General features: G+C 37.4%; 1 protein-coding gene across 4 annotated transcripts in view; it reads right to left on the bottom strand.

Moving 5' to 3' along the window:
* LOC149078233 (uncharacterized) overlaps nt 1-20,418 on the bottom strand; it is a 575,966-nt gene that overhangs the window by 169,847 nt on the left and 385,701 nt on the right. For all 4 annotated transcript variants that reach the window (XM_089241835.1, XM_089241837.1, XM_089241838.1 and 1 more), the window contains exon 11: nt 2,398-2,499. In XM_089241835.1, the coding sequence (XP_089097961.1) occupies nt 2,398-2,499 (102 nt within the window). The remainder of the gene's footprint in view (nt 1-2,397; nt 2,500-20,418) is intronic.

Here is a 20,418-nt window from a genome sequence, read left to right as displayed (position 1 = left end):
TTCGGGTGTTGTTATAAATTTTGCAAATTCGAAAAAAATTGTTTATAGTCATCGGGAGTTCGGATAATGCTATCAATTTTTTTCCGTCGAAAGTTTTTTTTAGTGTATTCTGAAACTGAAGTTTAACCAAACTGGCTTTTGGTTTATAAGTCTTATTAACAAACATTTCCGTAATAAATGTTGTAATCAATCGATAGTATTCACTGTGATCCATATACGTGTGGAGCTCCTTTTGCAATGACTTTCTTATAGTGAAGGCAAATGTATGAGAAAAAGCGATTTCCGTCAGTTCTTGATCAGTTTCTTCCACTTGACGGGATTCAAATTTCTTTTTATAACAAACATAACTGATGGCACTGATTTTGTTCTCAAAAATATCTGTGACTTTAGATTTATTTTGGGGCACTGTTTCAAATCTGCATTGGTTTTATTCGTTTGGCTATAGTTTTTGAGATTTAACAGTAATGGATAAGTAAATTTGAGTAATACATAAGCAGCATACAAATCACATTGAAACTGTGCGAAATGTAAATCAATGATAAACTTAATATTAATAAATAAAGACCACTGATGTGTCAGATCATGATATAAATGTAATAATATATTGAATAAAATAGGAAATTAAATGAAAAATTGAAAGTAAAAATCCCCGACGCAAAAATTAGTGGCTGCAGACTATATTGAAATGTTAGGAGTATGCATTATCTCAAAAACTAGAGAAATTTCGATAAAACCAAACCAGTTTTAACTCTTTAAGCGGTTTTTAAAGTTTTCCTAATCAGCATTACAACTGCCACACTGGAAATAAAAGCGTGTTGAGAGATATATCGGGGTAACAGAAATAAGGCAGATCGAGTTTGACGATATATCTCGGCATTGCCGCTGTAAGGGTCAAAATCTGCAGTCCCGATATACCCTGAAACCGTTAAAATTTCCTTGGGAACTTGATTTCCTTGATTTTTTTTTTAGCAGTTTTACCTAGTTTGGGGGGGGGGGGGAGATAATGTTCCCAAGGAAATTTTAAGAGGCAGACACAGACAAACAGACGGAAAGGGGGGGGGGAGATAACGCATGGGAAATGATGAATATGCAGCGAATTAGAATAATGTTTAAAGTATTTTCAAGAAATACAAGATCTTGAATTCATCTTTCTTTTTTGGGGATTCACAACATAATGCAGAAAAAAAGCTCACTTGCCCTTATGAACTGTCTCCCATTGCCAATGTTTTTGACCATCTTTAATAACATTGGCTTTTGTGAATGAATAATTACAGTCAGGCGTGGAGTTCACATTTTTTGCGATCATTATATTTTACTTGTTCCCACCTGCACATACATGATTACGTTTCGATGAAATTTTCAACTGGGGCACAAATTACTCTATTAGTTTTCTACCGGGGAGTAATTATAAAAAAAAATACTCAAACTACAAAGAAGCCATGCTATAGCAATTCTAAAAAATAAAAATTTTAGTAGTAAAACTTTAGTAAAATTTATAAAATTTTTATTTTTAGAAAAAAACATATTTTTAAAAAATTGTCCGTAACGGCTATTTGGAACACAAGGAGTAAAATTTAATTTGAAGAGAAAATTTACTAAGAAGCAAATTGAAGAAACAAAACGGAATTTAAAACATAAATCGGCTTCTGTTATTTCCGAAGACTCAACAGTTAATAGTCACTAAAAAATTTAAAGAAGTATAACTTTTGCATTTTTGCATAATTTAGTATTTTTGGCTTTATTTTCCATTTGTTGGAACTGATTTATCAATTTTGTTGCCATGACTTGTGAACTTTATATATACGCGAAACATTTTTTTTGTTTTCTAAGGAGTTGTTATTGTGTGATCGAATATTTCATTTTAAGTCCACTTTAACCAGGAAAATATTACGTTTTTAGGGCATGCGCAAGAGTAGAAACTACTCTTACGTTAGGTTTTGAGGCAAAGTTATATATATACACTCACACTTTAAAAACGGTCCTTACCATGAATTGCCAGCTACGTAGGTGGGGAATTTCATGGGTATCAATCATGACATTAGATTTTGTTCCCATTTCTTTAGTCACTATGAAGCTAGCTTTATTTTGTCTACCCTCATGAAGTCCTGGGCTTTCGTTGGTAAACATATTAAATAATTCTAAAATACAAAAGATGCTGGATAATACCAAAAGCATCTTTATACAAGGAAGAAAAACAAAGAAAAGAAACGAGCATTTACGCTGAGAGGAAATTCAGTTTAGCAGGTAACACTGAGCCATTCACTGATATAAAATAGAACCTGTTAATATTCAAAATAAATACTTGACGGAATTTAGTTAATTATAATCAAATGTTATGAATTGTTTTAATTTTAAAATGAGTGTAAGATGAAAATAATTCAGAAAGAGATTACTTACTTTCCATGTGGCAGCATTCCTCCGGAAGTAACAAAATGTATTTTGAAACCAATTGTAAATTTCATTGAGTGTTAGTTGCTTTTCAGGTGCTTCAATTATAGCCTGCAATAGTCATGAGAATATGTTATGGAAAGCTTTGCATGTATAACAATGTAAGAATCTGATATAACGAGTACGGCTAACAAAAGTCTCACGAGTGATTTACAAGTGATTGTCAAAGAACTAATATTAAAGATACGGGAAAAAAATTCGGTTACAGCGAGTTGAAAATTGGATAGCTTTCGCTATAACGTCAAAAAATCTCGGAAATGCCAGTTTTTTCCCCTTCTCTTTATGAGTTGAACTATGGATGACGTTTATCATCGCACATGCATAAACATTAATCAGAGGTACTTTTAGCATAAGATGAACACAGAAAAGTCACAGTTTTACCCCCCCCCATTTTTTCTTTCTATTTTTCGTGCTTTTCCATCATACACACAAACAATTGAAATCCGCTTATTATGCGAAGTCCGTGTAGACGTCTTTTATAATTCGCCTCGCTATTGTGAGCTCTAGTTATAGCGGACTTTTACCATCCAAAGGCAAGAAGAAAAAAATTGGCGGACGTCGTCATCTATATGGAGGCGTCGTTGACTGGAAAAAAATGAACATTTTAATTGAAGTACACGTAAAGTCTTCACACTTCCCTCTCTCTCCCTTTTATTTATTTATTCACGTCTCAACATGCAAGGACTGCCCAATTACAGAGATGGACAAGAGAAAAGAAATACAAAACTACAAATACAAACTACAAAAAACTAAAACGAGTGGAACAATAGAAATACTTATGGAAAAGCATAACATGAATATTCAATACTCACATATAACTTTTAAAAAATTCTCTTATAGTTGAATTGAACATATCGGGTTTCACATCGCACTGATTATATATATTGCACATCTCAAAAATAGGGGACCGTCGTAAAATATTTGTTCGGGGTTTAGGGAGGAGAAAAGTCCACCGAACAGGCCTATTTCCAATTGGAACAGAAAAATCAACAAGTTGAAGAAGGTAGCAATCATCAATTATACTATTGACAATTTTATACAAAAAGCGAAGGTAACTTCTTCTTCTTCGGCATTCCAATGATTGGAAAAAACGTCGCAGTTCAGTTATGCTGTCATTGATGTAGACGTGAAATTGCCTGTAAAACATGTAACGTAGAAATCTGTTTTGGACTCTTTCTGGAAACAGTGAGTCTAGATTCTTATGAGAACCCTATATAATAGTGAAGTACTCTATAGTTTCGGGAGCACATAAGTCCTGAAAAATGTCGCAATTGATTTGAAATTATTGCTGCTCCTCACAACAAATCCTAGCAGTTTTAAGCATTTATTGGTGAGATCATATATATGGTCGGTAAATGAAAGCTTGGAGTCAAAGAAAACACCAAGGTCTTTGATTATGGAAGCACGACTGATCGAGAAAGCATCAATGGTGTAGTGTATAGCTGATGACGTGGCATTTACGAACATTGAGCTGGAAGAAATTAGCCCCACACCAATCATGGAGAGACTGTAGGTGTATTTGTAGAGCCATGCAATCTTCCAGACTCCCAACTTCGCGATAAATGTTCACCTCATCCGCATACATCAGACACTTTGATGCACTGAAGCCCCGAGGAAGGTCATTCCCGAATATTAAGAAAAGCAATGGTCCAAGATTTGAACCCTGGGGAACACCCGATCCACTGACATACTTTGTTGAAATTGCGTTATGAAATACAACTTGGGATGTTCTAAAATTTAAGGAGCTGGTGAACCACATAGGTCCACCTCGGACACATTGAAAGAACGGTGTTTGTAAAGTAGTGTCTGGTGATTTATTTTGTCGAAAGCCTTAGTGAAATCTGTGTAAATGACATCTGTCTGCTTGTTGGCGTCGATTGTTTTAGCAAGGTCGTGAGTGAGAAGAACAAGATTTGTTTCAGTTGAGCGATTTGGCAAAAACCCATGTTGAGACGGAGATAATTCTAGACGGATATGGTTGTACAATTTGCAATATACGATGTGCTCGAAGAGTTTAGAGACGGCGGATAAAATAGGGGTCTATAGTTGGTGACTTCGGATTTAGACCGCTTTTTAAAATCGGAATGGCATTTGTGAGCTTCCAAGAAGATGGGAAAACATTTTTACGCAAGGAGAGATTTAAGAGAATTACGAGAGGTTCTGAAAAAATAGTTCCACATGCTTTGATTATGTAGGCTGGAATACCATCTGGGCCTATGAATTTGATAGATTTCGTATGCCGTATAGTGCCGATAACATCACTTTCAGTTATTTCACCAATGTCAAAAATATCAAGTCTATTAGCTATCTGATGTTCACTACTGTAGTCTTCCCAAGATGTACTCTGAACCTGAGAAGAAAATACAGACTGGAAGTACTCGGCGAATTTGTTTGCAATTTTCTCATCCTCCGAAAAACTCATTTCTTCATAATTGAAGTTTCTCGGTGTAAGTTTCCGTCGTTGACATTTCATAAAGTTCCAAAATGTAGAAGAGTCCGTATGAATATCATCTCCGATGCGGCGATAATACGAGTCTCGTGCACTTCGGATCAGGGATTTAAGGAGTCTACGTTGGCCACGAAAATTGTTAAGATTCAATTAACCATTACTAGATAGAAGTTTATTTGTAATAGAATTTTTCTTGCGTATTGCCTTGATTACATTAGTGTCGAATCAACGAGGAAAAGATTTTTTGGAATCACTTTTTCGAGGGACAGCAGAGTCAAATGCAGCGAAGATTAAACTAAGAAGCAAGTAAGAGCATCGTCTACTTCACAGTGAGCTCGAAGGCAAGACCAGTCTGTTTGATCCAGAAGATTATATAATAAGAAGTCCGCCTTACGAAAGTTGTATTCACTGCTGACGTACTTTCTAGCAACACCCCGAGAACTATTTTCTACACAAAAAATGTAAATCTCGAAACTGGGGTGATGTAAGTCTTCTCTAATTAATGGATCATCACATGTGGTCACTACTACATCGACACGAAGAAGCTTCGCAAGGCATAAATCCAAGTAATACCCATTAGAATTCGGCGAAGATATCAGTTGCTGAAAATCATAGTAATTAAAAAATGATAAAAATTCAAGCTCAATGTCTCGCAGACAGCTGTGTTGAGGTACGCCACTGACCCAATTTAAAGACGGAAGATTAAAATCACCAACTATTATGCAGTCAGATTTAGAGAATTCGCGATTGTGGACAATGAAAGTAAAACATGTCCGATACAACTCCACGGACGGGCCGGGAGGAATGTATATCACGCCGATGATGACATGGGAACTAACATTTTTAATTTCGATAAACACACACTCTTCAGGTGCCGCATCATGAATTATCCTTTTCGCACATAGAGGATTTCTGACTGCAATAAGAGATCCTCCTCCTGTTCGTTTGTTTGTGAGCACAAGGTTTCTGTCTTGCCTAAACACAATGCATCTATTGTCAAAAATGTCTTGAAGTCATGTTTCATTTAAGCAGATTATATCATAGTTATTTACTGCGGAATTAAGCCATAAATCGCGAGATTTTTTTCGCAAACCACGTACGTTTTGATAGTAAACTGTATGCAATGCCGTAGCTCCACCATATTTCAGTCATTGTGGACAGTGCTCACCTGGGGTCTGTTCGGATCCACTCGTTGCTTCCGACTTGACAGCAGCTTCGTCAGTCGGATTTTGCGTAAGATGTCTCACTTTATATCTTTGAGTGTACATAGATGTTTTTCTCAGCAGAGGGAGGAGTTTTTCTCAAAACGTTCAGCCATAAACACGAATGTATATGTACACTGCTCAAAGCAATTAGGGAAGCACATGGTTTTAACAAAATTAAAACAAAGATGTATACCGATAAGTAACATAAAATGAATCATCCATAATTTAAAGCCTAGCAGGAAACGGAAGAAGAAAACTTCATATGCAAATCAAAGTTCATGACGTCAAAAACCAGAAAAAGGAGATAAGGGCAGAAATCGGGATGTTGCAGAAACGTCTGTTTTACTGCCGTAACTGTGAAATTCGATTGCGCAGTATTTTTTTTTGAGACAAGGTGACTTGAGGATGTCTCAACAACGTGATTTACCGGAATCCATGGCATGGCGTGTTATAGGCAGACTGGAATCCGGGCAAACACAACGTCTAGTGTCGCGGACGCTGTTGGAGTCGCCAGAATTGTTGTTGCAAGGCTGAATGAATGAACGCCAGGGTCTCTGCCACCGGACTTATCCCGTTGCCGAGATCTCTTCCAGCCCAGCTTCGTGGCAGAGTCTGGAACAAAGTGAGTGCACCTAACAGTCTGAGTGTGTAGCTAGTGTTGTGTATGATATTTCAGTGCTGCCATCTATACTTCAAATTGTGAGTGAAGTGTAATGATTGAATATCTGTAACGTTGAAGGCCTGCTGCTCTCTGTGGCGAGACTTTTTAACGGGGAGATCGGCTCCCGTGCGGCCGAAGAAGATGGGCTGCTGAACATCGAGATTGGGAGCAACATGATTGGAGCCAAGTGCTGTTTACAGACGAGTCCCGATTCAGTCTGGAGTGTGACACCCGACGTGTTCTGGTATGGAGGGACAGGGGCACTCGAAATAACCCCGCATTCGTTCGTGAAAGGTCACAATACAGACGAGCTGGTTGGATGGTATGGGTGGAATCAGCATAGACGGACGTACGGACCTGCATATTATTCGGAATGGCACTTTGACGGCCCGAAGGTATGCAGACGAGATAGTGCGACCTCATGTCATCCTTTACGCTGGAGCCATTGGAGATTCCTTTGTTTTCCAGGATAATAATGCCCGACCGCATAGAGCTCGTCTGGTGGAGAACATGCTTGAAGCTGAAACAATACAGCGTATGGAATGGCCAGCGTGCTCTCCTGACCTGAATCCAATCGAGCATGTTTGGGACATGCTCGGACGACGCATTGCTGCGCGACCAAGGCCGTCTGTTACTGTCCGAGACTTGCAGATTGCACTTCTTGAGGAGTGGAACAGTATTCCCCAAAGTCTGATCGATAACCTCATCGCATCCATGGCAAACAGGTGTGCAGCAGTCTTAGCTGTTCGAGGAGACCACACGCCCTATTAAAACTCATGCATCATGTCTAAACAGTACTTTTTTTTTATCGTTTACATGTAACCAAATTGTTGCCCTAAATCATCTTTTCACGTTTTTTCCATATTTTCAAAGAATTAAAGCTTAATACCAAATTTTTTTACGTCTTTTTTCTGTATTGCGCATTGATACTCGTGTACTATCACTTGTATGCCAATACGTGGCTGTCTTGCACGGTTTTCTTCACTTTTTTTGCTTGCTCCCCTAATTGTTTTGAGCAGTGTATAAGCACACAATTATGTATTTTATGTGTTTATTTATAAATTATGCCACAATAAAAATGTTCCCCGTGCTGTTGTTGCCGGAAGGCTTTGGTGGCAGATCCGCACAGTACATTTCCGAACATGGGGAATTTGGTGGCACTTTCGCAAAACATAAGCCCTTCTTGCTTTTCTTTTTCTGTTTTTCTCTCTTCCTGCCTTCCTTCTTTTCTGCTCTACCATAAATGACCTGAAGTTATGAGGGGTTGTATCCACATGAAATCGTCTTTAATGCATATTCGTGATTGAAATTACGGGAAAGTGATAAAATTTATGAAATTTTATTGTTGTGATGGCGGTGTTTTGTTCTATTTGTGACTCTCTGAAAAGTCTAGATTCTCTGAAAAGAAAGTAGCGCGCTTTTAAACGTAAAATCAACCCGAAATGTTATCTAGACTTAATTTTTTGGTCAGATTTTCAATATTTCACCAGCACCCTTGGTGAATCAAAAAATAATGTTTAGATACCTCTGTAATAATTTCGAAGGCTCCGATTGTATTTAGTTAGTTTGGATTTGTTCTCGATCGGATTCACTCGATGAATGACAATTCTAGTGCCCGAATGATGACTCATGCTTGTTCAACTAATTTTTCATAGTTTTTAAACAAATATACTTTGACACTGTGATTCAGTCATATTTTCGTCTTCACTGGAGTCACATTTTCGTCTTTACTGGAGTCACATTTTCGTCTTCACTAGAGTCACATTTTCGTCTTCACTGGAGTCACATTTTCGTCTTCAAGGAAGAAAACATCCTTTCATAGGTGAATACATCATCATGTATGCTAAAATATTCACTTCATTTCTTACCCTACTAGAAACCCCCAAATCACAACGCTTTCCTTCTGAGGCTTGCACAGTAGGTGGAGTAAAATTTGCTTTTTTTTTTCAGATCGTGTGTACTATATGAAATTAATTCTCCATTAAAACAATAGATCGTAATGCTGGTTTTATGTGAACATAAATAAACTGATTAAATGAAGAGAACAGAAGTGATAATTTTCTTTTATATTTATCAAATTTACAATTACAAATTATGGATAATCACCGGTGAAGTGATAACGCATTGAAATTCATCAAATTCACCGAGGCGATCGGTGATTATGCATAATCACTTATTTACCGCTTTTCCAGTAACATTTATGGTTAAAAAATAGTTTGGAGTGAAACATTCCAAAAGTATTCCACATTTAAAAAAATTAGTTGAACTTTACCAATGTAATGAGGATACAGCCCTTATGCAGCTCCTATCTACTTAAGGAAAGGCATAAAAGAAAGTTGGGGTAGAAAAAAAAAAAAGAAGAAATTTAAGAAAGACCTTAGGTGTGCTTAAATGTCACCAAATTCGCCATGTATGGAAATGCCCCGTGCAAGGCTGACTATACATCCATCTGGAAGAGCAAGAAACATCCACATAGTCATCATTGTTTATCAACGCCAATGTTAAGTGTTTCAAAAAAAAAAAAAAAAAAAAATTAAAGTAAATCTTCTTATCCATTACTTGCTCAGGATGAGAAATTGGATGGAATATGGAAATCGGAGACTTTCGGCGATTCAATAGCAAAATTGTTTTCGGATTCTTCTCACCTACTATACGTCCAATTTATCAATATTTTTCAAAGATTTTTCCCAAAATCTTTGAAAAATGGGTTCATATATAAATTCTTATTTTAATCCTAACAACAAATTTTTAGTTGAACGCCTGAAAAAATGCAAGGTTTCTCCCTCTTTGGTTTTTCTTTATTCTCTTCAAAATGTTTGGGAAAATATGTACTAAATCTGGAGTAATCATCTTGTTGCAATACAAGTACTGAAACAACATAATCACTACATTTGGGCGCAGAATAAAAAAGATTTTAGGTGCACATACCCATGATTAAAATGCCACTTATAGTTTCGTATCGTAAACGGTCACTCTCGCACGTGTGTTTATTTTCGAACGAGGTGGAGAGAAGACTGTGGAGCAGAATATTAGCCACAATTATACGGTACATATATGGGCGAAAACGAAAAATCATCGGCTCAGTTATGATAAAGTGAAAATAAATAAACTGAGATAAGAGAGAGAGAGAGAATGTTTGCTCGCGATGCGAATCATCACATGTATATCGAATCAAAATTTGATCAAAATTTTTGCTCGTTAACTGAATCACTCGTTAACCGAAGGTTCACTGTTATTCAACACCTGTAATTTTTCTTAATTTTTTTTTCCTCCAATTTTTTAAAAGGCAGGCGTAGGGTAACATGGGTTGGAAATTTCTAATGCAATTAGGCCTAGCCACTTTACCTTTCAGGAAGTCCTACTTTTTTGAACCTGAGGATTCCCCCGATGACAAACAACCTTTGCATAGGATCAATAATTTCTCATACACATTCAATTTTTTCTATTTTAAAAATTCTCTTTCTAATCTTATCACCATGTGTTTGTACATACAGGATGATTCCTTAATTCTCCTTGCCGCATTTTACTAGAGAACGTTGATCCTAGAAGTATACTTCCAGTTATAAAAATTATCCAAATAATGTGTATATAGAACTCAGATACGTCATTCATGTTAAAAGGGGTTGAAAAGTTGTTGCTGTGACTCCCCTGAAATCAACAAAGGAAACTCCACGTTTCTAAATGCAATATTGACTGATATATTTGAATCGAAAAATCGGAAGTAAGTTCTGGAAGGAATAGCATAAATTAGGTAAAGAAACGTTGTCAGATAGTTTTTGTTGTTCTTTTCTAATTTTTCAATTTAAATACCTCAGTGAATATTCCCCTTAGAAACATGAAATTTTTTTTGTTGGCCTCAGGCGAGATAGGGAAACAACGTTATAACAACAAGGTTTTTGTGAGGACAGGGTGTATGTATAAAAGATTTTTCTTTCTTTTAATAACTAATAACTATAGCCCTTGCAATATTAAAGACGTATCTGAGTTTTACACGTTATTAGGATAAGAATCGTGGTTAAGAGCTACTTTACCGCACACCAACTTCAGTCATATGACAATTAACCGTTTATAGGCCAATGTTCCATAAAAGGAACATGGTTTTTATTTTCAAAAATATCAGATAAAAATTGATTCAAACATTTCCGGTTTTTTATCGTATATAGAGGAGAGTTCGAAGTATTTTTTAGTTCGAAGTATTTTTTGAAGTAAATTTGGAAACTTCAGGTTGATATAAAAATTTTCGAAAAAAGTTTGCAATTTGGCATTTTTTGGGAATTGTTTCCCCATTTCGATTACAATTTACCAAAATTTCATTTCTGAAGTAAATTTGAAATTATTTTTCGCATTTCTACCACTTAATAAAGCAATCAAAGTAAATCAATTGATTTTTTTTGTTCTGTTACACGTTAACAAGCTACGCGCGTTCAAATATGCATGTTCCATTTATAGAACGTTGGCCATTCAAGAGAACGGAATTCTACGTATATCTAATGAGCAGTGTGCTGCTTCGATTTCCCGTTCGAACATCAGGGTGTTTTCATCATTTGACATGGTTATAGGGGCTAATTCTGGGTAATATGACACCCAGAGTGGAATGTGCTTTCTGGGATGGATTGTTTATATTGGGTGAGTACTTTTTATTCTTGCATTCTTAGAAATTCATGTTTTTGCGAATTGCCGACTAATCAAACCGAGTTTGACAATATTGATTCAACACCTATCGCAATATGTCATAGGAAACGAATCGTGTTCAGCTGTGTGTAACCATATCAAAAAGATATCTCACATAAGAAGATGTAGGATGCTTAGAAACTCTTTCAGATTCCGAATTAGAGGACGTAGATATATGCTACTGCTAATGAAAATGGGAACAACACGGATGAAGATGATATTGTTGAATATGATCTAGTATCAACAGTTCCAACTGATGTATGTGAAATGCTAGATGATTTTGTAACAACGAAGATGAGGTGTCAGAAAACTCGATCAGAAAAGTAGAATATAAAATTTCAACACTCCCACCAATTCTATGGTTTACAGATAAAATATATATATATATATATATATATATATATATATATATATAATTATCAAATACACTGCTCAAAACAATTAGGGGAGCACATGGTTTTAACAAAATTACGCAAAGATGTATACCGATAAGTAACATAAAATGAATCATCCATAATTTAAAGCCTAGCAGGAAACGGAAGAAGAAAACTTCATATGCAAATCAAAGCTCATGACGTCAAAAACCAGAAAAAGGAGATAAGGGCAGAAATCGGGATGTTGCAGAAACGTCTGTTTTACTGCCGTAACTGTGAAATTCGATTGCGCAGTATTTTTTTTTGAGACAAGGTGACTTGAGGATGTCTCAACAACGTGATTTACCGGAATCTATGGCATGGCGTGTTATAGGCAGACTGGAATCCGGGCAAACACAACGTCTAGTGTCGCGGACGCTGTTGGAGTCGCCAGAATTGTTGTTGCAAGGCTGAATGAATGAACGCCAGGGTCTCTGCCACCGGACTTATCCCGTTGCCGAGATCTCTTCCAGCCCAGATTCGTGGCAGAGTCTGGAACAAAGTGAGTGCACCTAACAGTCTGAGTGTGTAGCTAGTGTTGTGTATGATATTTCAGTGCTGCCATCTATACTTCAAATTGTGAGTGAAGTGTAATGATTGAATATCTGTAACGTTGAAGGCCTGCTGCTCTCTGTGGCGAGACTTTTTAACGGGGAGATCGGCTCGCATTCGCGCCTTGAAGTTGGGAACCACAGAAAACCAACTTCAGCCGACCACCACTGTGGGGTTCGAACCCGGATCCTCGCATCGGGAGTCCGTCACTATAACCACTCGGCCACCACAGCGGCGTTGTTGGAAGGCTGTGGAATCGATTGCAAGAAACAGGAAATGTTAGACGTCGACCAGGGCAAGGTCGGCCACGCGCCACTACAGGAACTGATGACCGGTATATACGGTTAACAGCCCGTCGAAACAGAACAGAGAATGCTACGCAGCTGCAAAGACGGTTGCTCTTGGCAACAGGACGAAGGGTGTTCAGCCAAACAGTACGTAATCGGCTTCATGAGGGAGGGCTCTATGCACGTAGGCCAATGGTCTGCATTCCGTTGACCCCACGCCACCGTGCGGCCGAAGAAGATGGGCTGCTGAACATCGAGATTGGGAGCAACATGATTGGAGCCAAGTGCTGTTTACAGACGAGTCCCGATTCAGTCTGGAGTGTGACACCCGACGTGTTCTGGTATGGAGGGACAGGGGCACTCGAAATAACCCCGCATTCGTTCGTGAAAGGTCACAATACAGACGAGCTGGTTGGATGGTATGGGGTGGAATCAGCATAGACGGACGTACGGACCTGCATATCATTCGGAATGGCACTTTGACGGCCCGAAGGTATGCAGACGAGATAGTGCGACCTCATGTCATCCTTTACGCTGGAGCCAATGGAGATTCCTTTGTTTTCCAGGATGATAATGCCCGACCGCATAGAGCTCGTCTGGTGGAGAACATGCTTGAAGCTGAAACAATACAGCGTATGGAATGGCCAGCGTGCTCTCCTGACCTGAATCCAATCGAGCATGTTTGGGACATGCTCGGACGACGCATTGCTGCGCGACCATGGCCGTCTGTTACTGTCCGAGACTTGCAGATTGCACTTCTTGAGGAGTGGAACAGTATTCCCCAAAGTCTGATCGATAACCTCATCGCATCCATGGCAAACAGGTGTGCAGCAGTCTTAGCTGTTCGAGGAGACCACACGCCCTATTAAAACTCATGCATCATGTCTAAACAGTACTTTTTTTTTTATCGTTTACATGTAACCAAATTGTTGCCCTAAATCATCTTTTCACGTTTTTTCCATATTTTCAAAGAATTAAAGCTTAATACCAAATTTTTTTACGTCTTTTTTCTGTATTGCGCATTGATACTCGTGTACTATCACTTGTATGCCAATACGTGGCTGTCTTGCACGATTTTCTTCATTTTTTTGCTTGCTCCCCTAATTGTTTTGAGCAGTGTATATAAAAATGTGAAAGTATGTCTGTCTGTTCTTTATACAAATCTACAGTTTTAGGCCGATCGTCGCCAGATTTTGCATATATACCAAACAGGACCGGGATTGAACCGTAGCTACTTTAAAAGTTCGTCAGAACTGGGCAATGCCAGAAATGGGCAAAAAAACTGTCGGGAACAATGGTTTTGGGGGATTCAACAATCACTTTCGGAACGTTTATTTTGGTTACCGTGGTTCCCAGCAATGCGTTTCAGACGTGTATATTCCTTTACAATGGTTAGTCACACCTTTAATTCTGTTATTATAACAGTTTATTCCTTTATAACGGTTTGTAACTTTTCCAATCCTCTCAGTAATTGAAGAAAACCCGGGAAGAGCGCCGGGCATTTCTGCTAGCCTATATACAGGGTATCCTGTAAGTGCTAATGCGGCTTTTATCTCATCAACAGCCCATCGTAGAGGTATAGTTTCAATTTAAAAAATGCTTAAAAGGCGTTTGAATAATATTTGCTGCACAAGATGGACGTATGACGTCGCTAACAACAGAGAACAACAACTACGATGACAAAACTGGGAATAAAAATGTTCAACACCAGCTGATGAACTCAATGCTTGCCTCAAATCATCAACACTCTGTCACGAAGTTAAAAAGTTATCATTATTCACTCACATGCGAGTTCAACTGGAAAATGACTCAGCACTGCTATCATTTTCACGTCAAAATTGGCAATGGAAGAATTCCCGTAGAGACCCAAGCACTGGACTCATTACGTTCCCAAATGGATTTTACCAGTTGTTAAACTCAGTTCAAGAACTTGCAGTTAAAGTCTTCCCAAACATTCAACAAAATCACCGAAACCATGAGTGGCTTCGTGAGAGAGCGATTCTGGCATCGAAAAATGACAGTGTGAACAAGATCAACGAAAATTTTTTTACGGGACGGGCAACGTCACCGGGTATTAGCCGGTATATATGTTACGGTAAAAGCCTGAAGAGTGGTAAAACCAAGGTTTTACCAAGGACTTCGGTAAAAGCTGACATTTCGTAACTTTCATGAAACTTAGTGAAAATGGGAATTTTCTAATTTTCATAAATTTGAGAGCTTGTAATTTAACAATCACAACGATCTTGGTGCAAATTAAGATCATAATTAATTGGCTAATTAGTCATTCAAATTCGTGAAAATTAATAAATTTGCGAATTTACTAATTTTTATAAATTTGAAAGCTTGTAATTTAATAATCACAACGATCTCGATGCTAATTACAATATTAATTAATCAACTAATTAGTGCTTCAAATTCGTAAAAATTAGTAAAATTGCGAATTTTTGAATTTTTATAAATTTGAAAGCTTGTCATTTAACAATCACGACGATCCTGGAGCTAATTAAGATCATAATTAATAAACTAATTAGTCATTCAAATTCGTCAAAATTGCGAATTTTTAATTTTTATAAATATGAAAGCTTGCCATTTATTAATCACAACGATCCAGATGTTAATTAAAATATTAATTAATTAACTAATTAGTGATTAAAATTCGTAAAAATTCGTAAAATTGCGAATTTTTTAATTTTGATAAATTTGAAACCTTGTGATTTAGTAATCACGACGATCCTCATGCTAATTAAAATCTTAATTAATTAACTAATTAGTCATTCAAATTCGTCAAAATTAGTAAAATTGTGAATTTTTTAATTTTTATAAATTTGAAAGCTTGTAACTTATCAATCACAATGATCTTGGTGCTAATGAAGATCATAATTAATTAACTAATTAGTCATTCAAGTTCATGAATTTTTCTAATTTCCTCAACGCCATCGAGTGCACACGTTCAGGATATTTTAATGGTCATTGGCAGTAAACAGTAATTATACAGCTCATTTCGGGATTTTTCATCTTTGGAACAACCAAAACTATATAGTGTTGTGATATATTCAATCGTAATAACTGTAATTTACAAATTATGAAAATGATTTATTACGATTATCTTGGGAAATTTATTGAATTTAATTAATAGTAATTGTACCAGCTAATGCGTTTTTCGAATAGCCAAAAATCTTATTCCTATTAATTATCTTTAAACGAATTTCCAATCAAAGTTGGTTCAAAGAAATGTTCTCTAAATCATTGTCATTGCTTAAGCAGCGTGGGTTCCAAGCGCAGTGAGTAGGAGTTGTTAAATTTTATTTCCTACAATTTTTGGAACTGCTAGAAATCTTGTGTGAAAAAAAAAGCCAGCCATATTCAAAACCACTTGTCTGAACTATCCTGTATCAATAACTTTTTACTCTTTTTTTCACAAAAAAATTGCTAAATTTTGTCGGACAGTTATCTACTCTACGGGAAGTTTGAAGCTCTTTTAAAGTGTGCTTTACTATAGATATTTTGAAAGGCCTCACGCGTGAGGCATTATCTTATTAGCACTGTCCCCCTCCCAGGGGCGGTTCGAGCTTATCCGTCGCCTGGAACCGTCGTGAGACAGTTTAGTTTTTCCGAAGATGATGTCACTCTCCGCTATCCATACGAAGGTTTTTTTTTAACAGCTGGCTGATGCTAAGATAAATCCAGAAAAGAAAATTAAACTGGCCTTGCGAGGAATTGAACCCACTTCTTCTCACTTGCCAGGTGAGCACACATAACTACAAAGCCAACGAATCCTTTTTCCTTGCAGCTCGCGTGCTCTGAACGAAACCGTACATAGACCGCCAGATTTCTGTCAAAACTTTCGCAGCAGAGAGTGACATCATTTTCGGATAAATTACATCTGGTGGCAATGTCGGAAATTGTGAGCTTCGTCCTGAGTTAGGTCTGGCTGTTCATGTACGGCTCCATTCAGCACACACAAGCTCCAAGCAAAAAAGATTCGTTGGTTTTGTGGTCTAGTACGATCACCCGGCAAGTGAGAGGACGTGGGTCCGCACAAGGACGCTTGAATTTTCTTTCCTGGATTTATCTCCCAGCAGTCAAAACCTTCGTAGTAATAGCGGCGAGAGACATCATCATCGGATATTATCAAAGCACTATGGCCTTCTTTCGAAGGGCTCGAACACTTTTCAAACCCAATCCAGCTCCTGGAATAGGCTCTGCACGCAAGCTGCTATGGAATAGGGTATGCCCTATAAGGCAGTATTTCGACCTAGGCCAACACAGATGCAACTTCCAATGCAGTCCAGCTCCACACCAAAAGATAAATCAGAGAAACATCTGGCAAGCCTTTTTCCAGAGGTGTGTACATCAATACAGATCCGAAACGACCATCTGAATAGCCCTCTTGCATAGCCACCATTTGAGGAACATGAGGTCTTACGAATAATACAAGGTGATTCAGAAAAGATTAGAGAAACTTTAAGAAGTTATAGTTCACCCAATACAAACAATTGTCATCAAATAAGCATGATCTAACATCAAACGTAAACCGCGCTAGTGCCTTTCGAAACGGCCGCTTCGCAAACGTTAAAACGGCATTCCTGTTGAAATTCATCGGAATAAAAAGAACACCATGCATGCATGCAAATGTAACCTGGGGAAGAAAAAGAAACCGTATGCAAATCTGCGTCACTGTGAATAAAAGTCGTGGACTCAGTATTACTAAAGTGCGCCATTACCCAGTACGTTACAACTGTTAGAACGGTTGCACGCTGGCATAAATTTACAAAGCTGAAGTCCGCGCCTTTTATTCACTGTGACGCAGACTTACGTACTGTTTTCTTTTTTCCCAGGTTACATTTGCATGCATGGTGTTCTTTATCTACAGATAATTTTCAACAGGAATGCCGTTTTAATGTTTGCGGAGCGGCAGTTTCGAAACGCGCTCCCGCGTTTGCGTTTCATGTTAGACCATGCATTCTTTGATGGCAATTGTTTGTGTTGGTGTGCGTTATCACCTCTTAAAGTTTTTTCCCATAATTTCTGAATCATCCTGTAGATGGACAAGAGAAAAAAAAAAGGTGCTTGGAAAACTTTTTATGCAAAGATTCTCCTACTATGTTGACCAGGACGGCCTCCTTCATCTTTTCAATTTGGTTTCTGTATGGCTCGCTCAACAGATGATGCCCTTCATCTAATGGAACAGATTGAGGAAGGAACATCTACTCACTGGCGTTATCTCCATCGACATTAAGAGAGCTTTTTATTTTGTGCGTCATGAGGTAATAACTAATAGCTTTCGAATTATGTCTATTCCTCTTCAGCTAAGAAAAATTTTGGAGGACATTTTCTCGGGACGCACCCCATCACTCTTAATATAAGTACAGCACCAGCATCCAAAACGTTGGTTTGAGGTTGCCCCCAGGGCTCATGTAGCGGACCCGCTTTCTAGGAATACTACATTCGATTCATTACTTCTACTCCAGTGGGGCCACGAGGATCACAGCATAAGCCTTGGCCGATGACTTCCTTCTCTTCATGTCTGCTAAGGAATCCACTGAAATTACAGCCTCTGTTAACGCTGCGTTGACACAGATCTCCGAATGGTTATAATAAAATGATCTGCAAGTGAAACTATCCAAATCATCATTTCTCTGGCAAAACAAGAGGAAAAAGAGTCCCACTATGAAAACTAACGGGGAACAAATTAAGTTTGCCGGAAAGGTCTCAAAATTTTAGCAATATGGTTCGTCAACAAGCTAATATTTTTTGGCACACTCACATTACTTACTTAAAAAAGCTACCAATACGCTAGATCATTTCAGATGATTATTGGGTGCGGGGGGGGGGGGGGGGGGGAAGATACCATCGTAATCTGAAGAACACCCTCTACAGAACTGTACTGTATCGACAGATTGCCCATGGGGCTCCCATCTGGTTTTCTTTACCCTCTACTCGGCGTCTGGCAAGATGGACGTGATTCAAAGACCAGCTCTAATTTATATCACGCGAGCGTATCGAACCATGGCCACCATGGTATTACAGATTGCAACTGGTAAACCCCCCCCCCCACCCCCCACTGGGATTAGCTATAAAATCTTTTGAGATTTATAAAAATTGAAAAATTCGCAATTTTACTAATTTTTACGAATTCGAAGCACTAATTAGTTGATTAATTAAGATTTTAATTATCTTCAGGATCGTAGTGATTAATAAATGGCAAGCTTTCAAATTTTAAAAAATTAGGAAATCCGCAATTTTACCAATTTTGACGAATTTGAATGACTAATTATCTAATTAATTATTATCTTAATTAGCACCAGGATCATCGTGATTGTTAAATAACAAGCTTTCGAATTTATAAAAATGAAAAAATTCGCAATTTTACTAATTTTTACAAATTTTAATCACTAATTAGTTAATTAATTAATATTTTAATTAACATCTGGATCGTTGTGATTGATAAATGGCGAGCTTTCAAATTTTTAAAAATTAGGAAATTCGCAATTTTACTAATTTTGACGAATTTGAGCGACTAATTAGTTAATTAATTATGATCTTAATTAGCACCAGGATCGTCGTGATTGTTAAATGACAAGCTTTCAAATTTATAAAAATTAAAAAATTCGCAATTTTACTAATTTTTACGAATTTGAAGCACTAATTAGTTGATTAATTAATATTGTAATTAGCATCGAGATCGTTGTGATTATTAAATTACAAGCTTTCAAATTTATAAAAATTAGTAAATTCGCAAATTAATTAATTTTCACGAATTTGAATGACTAATTAGCCAATTAATTATGATCTTAATTAGCACCAAGATCGTTGTGATTGTTAAATTACAAGCTCTCAAATTTATGAAAATTAGAAAATTCCCATTTTCACTAAGTTTCATGAAAGTTACGAAATGTCAGCTTTTACCGAAGTCCTTGGTAAAAGCCCGAAATGTATACGTTTTCAAGCGTATTTCGGACTTTTACCAACTCGACTTGGTAAAACCTAGGATTTACCGGTAAAACCTAGGATTTACCGGTAAAACCTAGGTTTTACCACTCTTCGGGCTTTTACCGTAACATATATATACTTATGAAATTTTCACATTGAGCATACTTCGCAATTTTTCAAACCTCTCTTTTGGAAGGTGTTTGGTGAAAATATCGGCTATTTGATCAACTGATTTAACATATTTCACACAGATGGATTTATCCTCATATTTTTCGCTTATTAAATGGTACCTAACGTCAATATGTTTGGTTCGCTTATGAAATACCGGAGTTTTGATGAGTTTTATGGCACTTCGGTTGTCAATGCACAAAGGTACTCCATTGCCACTAATAATTTCACCAAAATTTCTTCAACAGCTGCCAAAGCAAAGTATGCATACCGCTTCTGTGGTTAATGTAGACACAAGTGACTGTTTTTGGATAGCCCATGTCACAGCTCCATTGCTTATCTTGAACACGTACCCTGATGTCGATTTTCGAGTGTCCAGATCATTCGCAAAGTCAGCATTGGAATAACAAGCCAAGGTTTATTCATCACAGCTGTTGTATATACTCGATTCCGTACGATGATGTGGGTACCTTCCAGGTATCTAAAGATTCTTTTGACGGCATTACAATGAGACAGTCCAGGATTTTCTTGGTACCTGCTCACGACATTAACGGCAAACATTATGTCGGGACGAGTAGTGATAGCTAGAAACATTAATGTTCCGACTGCTTCACGGTAAGGTACTGAACCT

The sequence above is a fragment of the Pholcus phalangioides genome, unplaced genomic scaffold (assembly GCF_987345545.1).
Source record: "Pholcus phalangioides strain wild (caught in Gottingen) unplaced genomic scaffold, Ppha-v1.0 ptg000014l_1, whole genome shotgun sequence".
NCBI lineage: Eukaryota > Metazoa > Arthropoda > Arachnida > Araneae > Pholcidae > Pholcus > Pholcus phalangioides.
The sequence above is the reverse complement of the archived record's forward strand: the minus strand, read 5'-3'. Positions and strand labels throughout refer to the sequence as shown.